Source organism: Trachemys scripta, chromosome 10 (assembly GCF_013100865.1).
Source record: "Trachemys scripta elegans isolate TJP31775 chromosome 10, CAS_Tse_1.0, whole genome shotgun sequence".
Lineage (NCBI taxonomy): Eukaryota > Metazoa > Chordata > Testudines > Emydidae > Trachemys > Trachemys scripta.
In genome coordinates this window covers 38868990-38877685 of record NC_048307.1, presented here as the reverse complement: position 1 = coordinate 38877685, position 8696 = coordinate 38868990, and the positions used below count along the sequence as shown (strand labels likewise).

Here is an 8696-nt window from a genome sequence, read left to right as displayed (position 1 = left end):
CATATGGTTCTGGTTCCAACTCAGAACCCTTCTATTTGCTAAGCCTGGTTCAGATGCAGCCAGCATTCTACAAAAACATCTCACAAGATGGCAGAAATCTCACAATCTCATGAGACGTAGATCATTCAAGATTGTCACGGGATCATCCAGCATTGCAAGGTTCCCAGCATCTGGCCCCATCAAGCTCAAACCCTAGAACTGATTGGCCTTGAACCTGACTCCTCATCAAAATTTAATCCAGATCAGAAAGCTACTTCCTCAGCCCATCTCCATTCAGTAGTCAAGTCAGGTTCTCTCCAGGACTGTTTACTCACTTCTCAATCAACCCTACTTGTTATTTCCCAGAGGGGGTATAAACCTCACATGGGCATCTAAATTAATTACAACAGTGACCTAAAACGGGGAAGGGGAGAGAAGCCATTTGCTTACCTTCACCAGTATTTTCAGTATATTTGTTCCCAGTTATAGATGTCAGGAAAATCTGACTCCCAGAGTGACAGACTCAGAGAAGAATATACACACACAGCTCAAGACCTTCAATCAACATCCCTTGCCTTAGTAATAAAAACCTCCCCGCATTCCTGGCTGGTAGCACAAGGGTTAAAACCAATCGAGCACAGAGTGCTGGACAGGCATCAAGGTGGTTGCTGTATCACTACATTATCAGTTGGGGGAAAATACAGAGAACAGAATCGTCTGTCCACGGAATGTTTCCTTCCCATGCTTCTGCCACAATGAACACAAGGAAAGGTAAGTGGAAGCAACTTCCCACATTCCTCCAATAGTACCTCATCAGAGCAGGACAGCATGGATCTGCACCAGAGTATCAAATAAATCCCACAAGAAAGGGCAGGTAAATAGTTTAGGGTGAGCAGATCAATGAGTTCTTGGAAACTTTCTACTTGTTTTGCTTAGCAACTTCTTTTTCTTTTGCCACCTCTGCTGTTATAGGATAATGTTCAGGCTTTATTGTGTCCTGTGTGCTACTTTAAGGAGCTTTAGTGATTGCATGCACAGTGCACGTGTCTCTGCTAGAGTAATAACTTTGCAGCTGGAGGAACAGATTGGTTCTTTTGCAGCAAGAGCTTCCAAATAATGAAAGATCAGATTAATTCTAAGAGGTTGGGGGGCCAGAGTGCATCTACTGTTGGAATTTTAGAAGAAGAAAAATGCTGCTGAAACATGCAGTGAAAATCTAATTGCTGGTCCAAGAAGATCTTGAATGTATGAGGTGGTGGGCTAATACTGTTGGAGACAAGCATACACAAAAAAAGACTATTATATTGGCAGGCATGTAAACAGAGACAATAGATATCAGAGTAGCAGCCGTGTTAGTCTGTATCCGCAAAAAGAACAGGAGTACTTGTGGCACCTTAGAGACTAATAAATTTGTTAGTCTCTAAGGTGCCACAAGTACTCCTGTTCTTTTTGCAGAGACAATAGACCAGAGCTAAACCATCATCACGTAATTATGGGCTTTCTAAAATGCAAGTTAAGTACATATAGGGGGTATTATCAACCTAGCATGTAGCTACTATAGGTTAGATAGAGGAGATCTGTACATGTCACAGTGATGGGCATGGATAGATAGAGATGAATAAGCCTGGAGTTCATTTTGAGAGATAGCATTGGCAGGGCAGACTACATGACTGCAACATGAGTACTTTGGGGAATTGATCTGGCCTCTCCCCCATCAAACCCCAATAAGCAAGGTGTGCTGGTGCTCACCCTAGAAATCTCTGGGTCAGCATCCATGGGCACAAGTATGTGTGTCATACATGGGAAGGCAGGATCAAGTGCAGTGGGTGCCATTAGAACAATGTTCACAGGGCACTTGCAAATAAATTGCCACTTAGAGTTAGTTCATGTAACTGCAATATTCATTGTTAATTCTTAATAAGAAGTACTGCAGTAATGTTCAAAGTAGTAATGGTGCAGATTTTAATGGTGTCTGCTCTAAACCTGCACAGAAACCTGAAAAAATGAGAAGGCAATATTCTTGCCCAAATAGCTTGGCCATTCCTGATTTATCCTTCCCCCAAATAAATTGGAGATGAGGAAGTATAATGTTACAGGATATCCCTGCTGCATGATGCATGGGAAGTCATGCTGAAAAGTAATGAATGGATTTGATGGGCATAGGATCAGTATCTTACCATCACAAGTTTCAGTTTTAAAGTACACAACCAGAACCAGACACTGGTGTGCATCACAAAACAGATGGCCTCATTTCCCTAACTAAAACGAAACCGCTGCTTTGTTGCAAGAGTGCAACAGATCATCTGAAATCACCAACTTCTACTCTTCTTGTTTTCCCAGCACTTCAAAACTGTGGAACTATCTAACCCTAATTTGCTATATTCTCCCCTCCTTTGTGAATGGGGTTGGATGAATTCATGTGGCCTAATTTCAAACCCACTTGAACATCCTGTGTTTGAAAGTTTGAACTGAACACCAGCAGTGCCTGCCACTTAGGAGAGACTGTGGGGAAAAAAAGGAGTAGAGAAAGAACATTTATAATAAAGACAACATCTCTCTCATACACAGGGCCCCCACAGGGTATGCTTAGCATTTAGAGGAGTCTTTTAACCTTGATACAGAGCACAGAGCTCTCCATAACGATTTATTGAATAATCCATGCGGAGTGGGGGGAAGCATTTAAATTACAGGGTATAAAAAGGTTTTCAGATTTCATTCACATTGTTCACTAAAATTGCTAGCTCCGGCATGTTCACCCATCTCTGCTCATTGCGCCCCCCCATTTCTCAAAGCAAGTTTAAAAGCTGAAGTAAGCTCCTCTGAAAAGAGCGTTTTCTAAAAGAAATGAGATAGCCTCAATGCCCAGGACTGTGATGCTACAGCACAACATGGTATGTGCACACCTGAATTGTACTGAACAATTTATCTTTATTACACACTGCTTCCTGCGCTAGCCTATATTTTTTTCCCCTTCATTACACTTAAGTTTGAAGCATGAGCTAGGTGCACGAGCAATCGGACCAGGAAGCGCCGGGTAGGAAAGGAGCTTGAGAAATGGAGTTTGCTGCTCAGCATTGGGGGGAGAGGGAGGAAGGAGTTGATGATCAAGATCAAGTTCAAACCTTGCTCAAAATTGACCTCAGTGGCTGTATTTCCACTGACACCAGGTCTGAATTTGGCACTTTGTCTTGTATAAGCTTTGCTCACTTTCCAGGACATACCCATGGCCTTCCATGCTGATAAAGCCACCACCATTTCCCCTGTAAGCGCAATGGCTGCAACTAAGGGAGCAGTTCTTTCTCTTTGCTGAATTACATGTCCTTGAACAGAAAAAGGTGGCTGGTTGAGAAAATGGATTAGGGTGCTCATCAGCCAGCGTCAGTGTTCTGGGCTTGGATCTACAGCAAGTTGAGTTACTCGTAAAAGATTTCATAGAGCCAGCCTAACCTCTTGACAGACAACTGACAGCCTCTGTTAAAGAGTCCAGCCCTAAGGGCACAGCTTCCACTGACATCGAAGAAGGGTTTGTGACCACCTGCACCAGTCCTGAATGTGGTCAGTAAAAGAGGGGGGCTGCAGGTCCAGATTGAGCTGTGCTGGCAGAGCTGCTTGGGGGCAAGTACAGCAAGGATGACAGTGAGGACTGAGATGCTTTGGCAGACATGCCTGGAATGGGATCCCCATAGGCAATGCTTTCTACTCCACAGTGGTGGAGGAGAGATGAACCACTAACTGCACTGGTCTGTTATTGGCTAATCAAAGGAGATGCATTGATCAAGCTCTAGAAACCATGTCCTGTCCTCTTAGAGGATGTGAGCCTGCATGAGGGCGGAGCTAGGACAGCCTTAATGAAAGTCATCATCACTGGTCCTCCAGGAATTGTTTCTAGGGTGTAAAAGAAATGGCAGACCCCTGTTTTAAAGGCTCAGTGGAGTAGGGAGAGGAAACCAACCTCTGGTCACAGACTGATTCTCTGAGTCAGCAATTTGCCCATGTCTGCGGGAGGAAGCAATTATCAGACATACCAAAAGGGAATATTACCCAGACATTGCAATCCCACTCTTGTCAAGGTGAAGAGCCAATTCAGCCAAATGATAACAGATTGTAAATAGATACAGACAGAAGGGACGTGAACAACCTGACTAAGTTAGCCCAGACACACAACATGCTCCTAAAGGTGCACTTCTTGGCTTACGTGCTAAGAATGTCACTCCCACATTTCAAAATGATGGTCCCAATTCACTGTTGCCTTGCCCCTTGTGCAGTCATTTATACCAGTACAAAGAGGGTCAAGAACATTTGCACTGGTGTAAATGAGTACACAAGCCCAGGGCAATGGTGAGTCTGGCCTATATAACTGAACAGAGAGAAAATTCAAGTCACTCTACAGACCCTGGATCTAACTCTGCTCTTAGTGAAATCAATGGCAAAACAGTCACCAAGTTCAGCAGGATTAGTTCCCGCAACCATCAGCAAGCATTGAAGAAAGACAATAATACAATGTTCTTCCATGTTATGGTTGTTCAGTCCCCAGTATTGTGCCTTACATGGTACTGGCATTTGGGGCACATTGAGTGAACCATGTCATCTTTGCATCGTTTCCTTTTGCCGTGTGTTGTCAGCTAATGATTTCCATTTGTTCTGTCTTAATCTCCCCTTCCATTCCCCCAGCAGACACTGCCCTCTTGTTACTCTTGGTCTCGGTGCTGGCAGCAGGGTCCCAATCTCCCAGCAGAGAAGCATCCAAGGAGCAGCCTGACACAGAGCTCCTAAAATGCCCCAGCTCATGTGCCTGCAGCTATGATGACTACAGCGAGGAACTCAACATCTTCTGCAGCTCCCGGAACCTCACACACCTCCCAGAAGACATTCCCAGCAACGTTAAGTCATTATGGCTGGATGGGAACAATTTCCTTTCTGTGCCAGCTATGGCCTTCAGGAATCTTTCCAACCTGGACTTCCTTAACCTGCAGAGCAGTCGGCTGGCGAGCATTGAGCAGCATGCCTTCCATGGCTTAAAGGGCCTCTACCACCTGCACCTGGAACGGAATCGGCTGAAGCATTTGGCACCAAACACTTTCCTTCACACACAGAACCTCGCCTCCTTGAGCCTCAACAACAACCACTTCAGCAAAATCGAGGAAGGCCTGTTTGCTGGGCTCTCCAATCTCTGGTACCTGAACCTTGGGTGGAACTCACTAGTGGTGCTGCCTGACAGAGTGTTCCATAACCTGCCTAACCTGAGGGAACTGGTCCTAGCTGGGAACAAGCTGCCCTACCTGCAGCACCAAATCTTCTGCAGTCTCAGTGAGCTGAAGGAGCTGGATTTGAGTGGGAACTTGCTCAAGGGCATCAAGCTCAATATCTTTGTCAAGCTACAGAAACTACAGAAGCTTTACCTGAACCACAACCAGATCAATGCAATTGCCCCACGTGCATTCATGGGAATGAAGTCCCTCAGGTGGCTAGACCTCTCCCACAATCGTCTCATCTTGCTCTTTGAAGAAACATTCCTGGGCCTTTTGAGCCTGCACGTGTTGCGTTTATCCAGTAATTCAATCACCAGCCTGAGGCCAAGGACTTTCAAAGATCTCCAGTTCCTGGAGGAGCTGCAGCTGGGACACAACAGGATCAGGAGCCTGGTAGAAAGGACTTTTGATGGGCTAGGCCAGCTGGAGGTCCTTACACTGAACAACAACCAGATTCAAGAGATCAGGGTGGGGGCATTCCTTGGACTCTTTAACGTCGCAGTGATGAACTTGTCTGGTAACTGCCTCAAGGCACTTCCTGACTATGTCTTTAAGAGCCTAACCAAACTGCATAGCCTTCACCTGGAAAACAGCTGTCTCAGCAGAATCAGGCCACAAACTTTCTCCAGCCTTTCCTGCCTCCGGAGGCTCTTCTTGCAGCACAACACCATATCCATGATTGAAGACCAGAGTTTGAATGACCTGCATGATCTTTTGGAGTTGGACCTTAAGCACAACAGGCTGACCCATCTCTCCCCCAACATGTTTGTAGGCCTGAATAACCTGGAATACCTTCTCCTTTCCTCCAACCAGCTCTTGGAGATCTCTCACAACGCTTTCAGCCCACTTCAGCGTCTCGTCTGGCTCGACCTCTCCAACAACCATTTGGAGATGCTGGACAACACCACAATTACCCCCTTAGCAAACTTGCGGTATCTTAGTATCAGAAACAATTCTCTGGAAACCTTCTCAGTTGGTTCTCTGGGCCCTTCACCTGTGCTGGAGCAGCTGTGGCTGGAAGGAAACAAGTGGCACTGTAATTGCTCACTGAAGGAACTGAGAGACTTTTCCTTGCAGCATCCCACAGTGGTTCCACGTTTTGTACAATCCCTTACGGAGGGGGATGATTCCCACACACCCGTGTACGTGTACAACAACTTGACCTGCCTAAGCCCACCAGACCTGGCAGGCCTTGACCTGAGAGAAATCAGTGAAGATCACTTTGCTCACTGCTAACTAACACATTTCCTCTTTACAGAGGACTTTCTGCTTTCTATAGTTGGCAGCATTAGACACATACTTGCACAAGTTCAGGTAGAATCTGGAGAACTACTTTCCTATGGGCTAATAAGTAAAAAGGTATAGCTATCTGGCATCTCAACCACCTTCCCTGATCTCTTTACCAAGCTCACCAGGGTAGCAGTCCAAAATAGCATGTTCCACCATTATCCAAGGAGACCAATATGATTGCACAGCACTCTTTAGCTTTCTCTCTCCATGCTGTACCATTACTATATTTGTATAGCTGCAGTTTTCAACAGAACCAGCATACCAGCTTTGGCTGAGCAGCCGGGGTAAACAGGTTCTTTGGACTTTGCAATTACCTTTGGGCTATTTGAACTTAGCATTGTGATTCAGAGCCAGCATTCCTTTGCCCAGCTCTGAAAAGTGAAGGAAAGAATGGGTGTGTGAGAAGTTATGAGTGGACAGGAGCTTTCTCTGAGGGCTGTTTTCCAATTCCAAAATTAAAACTGATTTTAAAGAACCCAAACAAATGATCATAGTACAATAAGAGTCTGACTGAAAAGCCAACCTGAAAGGGTATTGCCACTAAGGTCCAGCATTTCGGTCTCACTCCTGAGCTGGGAGCAATGGATAGGCAACCTGTCTAGCCACCAAGGAGCAAGGAACATCTCATATTAGTTTTTTGTAGCAACCACTCCTGGTTAGCAGAGGTGCTGTTGTCAATGGATCATGGAGACAACCCTCCTTAATGGAAAAATATCACTGCAACATGAGGACCTCAGGCTGGGGAGAGCAAATGGAGAAACCAAGATCCTCTTGAGCTAGGGGAGGAAAGTCTGGGCCACAGTGCTCATTAGTGGGAATGCTGATAAAGTTAAATATCATTGCCCCAGAATCAGCCCAGTTGTGACTAGGTAATGCAAGCAGGGGCTTCATCCCATCTGTACTGCAGTAGCTTGGAGCAGTGGTTGTCAACCTTTTCCATTCTGTGTGACCCTGCGTTGCAATGCAAAAAAGTTTCAGGAACCCATAAAGCATTCTGTGATTGTACAACATCAAACACAATGGGGCCTGATCCATAACTAGGGCCTCAGGTGCTACCATAATGGAAATAATAAAGGGAGGATGACCATGACCCCCACAAAACCTGTTCTTGAATTCCAGTTGAGAATCCATGGCTCACAGGAGAGGAAGTCAAGGGCAGAGCCTCATCAGTAATATCTGGTCACTGAAGCCAGGTATCGTGTAAAGCTTAGGGAAAAGGCTTGAAAAACAGACACCCGACCTGTAATTTTAGGAGAGCAGAGCGCACATGAAAATGGGTTACTGGAATGGGTTACCTAGGGAGGTGGTGGAATCTCCTTCCTTAGAGGTTTTTAAGGTCAGGCTTGACAAAGCCCTGGCTAGGATGATTTAGTTGGGGATTGGTCCTGCTTTGAGCAGGGGGTTGGACTAGATGACCTCCTGAGGTCCCTTCCAATCCTGACATTCTATGATTCTATTCTATGACAAACTTTTAACAGCTCCTTGCAATGGCAGATTTAGGCAGGTTTAAGAAAAGCCATGCACATCAACTCCCTGATAAATCACAGCAAGCAAATAAACCTTTGGAGCTACTGCTGCTCATCTTGTGATTTTTTTTTTTTTAATTTTGTACCTCAACTAGTTAGAATTCTTATAAAAAAAAGAGTTGTGCTTGTGAGCAGCAGACACTGTTTAAAGTCTCAGTCTCTTGCCATTTCCTGCCTACCTTAAAAACCTCCACCACAAGCAAAGCTAGAGCTTGTTACAGAGAAATTGCTTTCAGACTTCATTATTTAAGTTTGATAGATGGTTTTTTCCAAAGTGGTGAAGTGACTTAGGTGCACAAATCCTATTATTTTAGTGGGACTTGTGTTCCTAAGTCTCTTAAGCATTTCTGAGAATCCTATCCTGAGTTCAATTGCAATCAAAAAGATGAGCGGTCTGATCCTGCTCCCACTGGAGTCCACAAGAGTTTGCAAAATCAGTTCCTCAAGGAGTCACACTTGGATGCAGATTGCCAGGCAGATACCAGATCACCTCGGTTGCACCCAACAGGCTATAAAAAGGTGGAAAATGTTATGAAATGATCTCAGCCAACCAGAGTGTAGGGATACTTGGCTCATTACTGCCCACAGGTGTTTAATTATGCAAATCCCTGCACTTAGATTGGTAAAGGAAGGTGCTGGTTGCAATTATATA

At 45.1% G+C, this 8696-nt stretch overlaps 1 protein-coding gene across 2 annotated transcripts; it reads left to right on the top strand.

The window, feature by feature from the left end:
- The first annotated feature begins 222 nt into the window (after positions 1 to 222).
- IGFALS (insulin like growth factor binding protein acid labile subunit) lies at positions 223 to 8696 on the top strand. 2 transcript variants are annotated; one of them, XM_034784681.1, is made up of 2 exons: positions 223 to 750; positions 4654 to 8696. In XM_034784681.1, the coding sequence occupies exons 1-2, from the start codon at positions 708 to 710 to the stop codon at positions 6462 to 6464; spliced, it is 1854 nt and encodes a 617-aa protein (XP_034640572.1). In that variant the 5' UTR covers positions 223 to 707; the 3' UTR covers positions 6465 to 8696. The 2 variants fall into 2 exon arrangements, with proteins under 2 accessions (XP_034640572.1, XP_034640571.1); XM_034784680.1 differs by having other exon boundaries at positions 224 to 750; positions 4651 to 8696.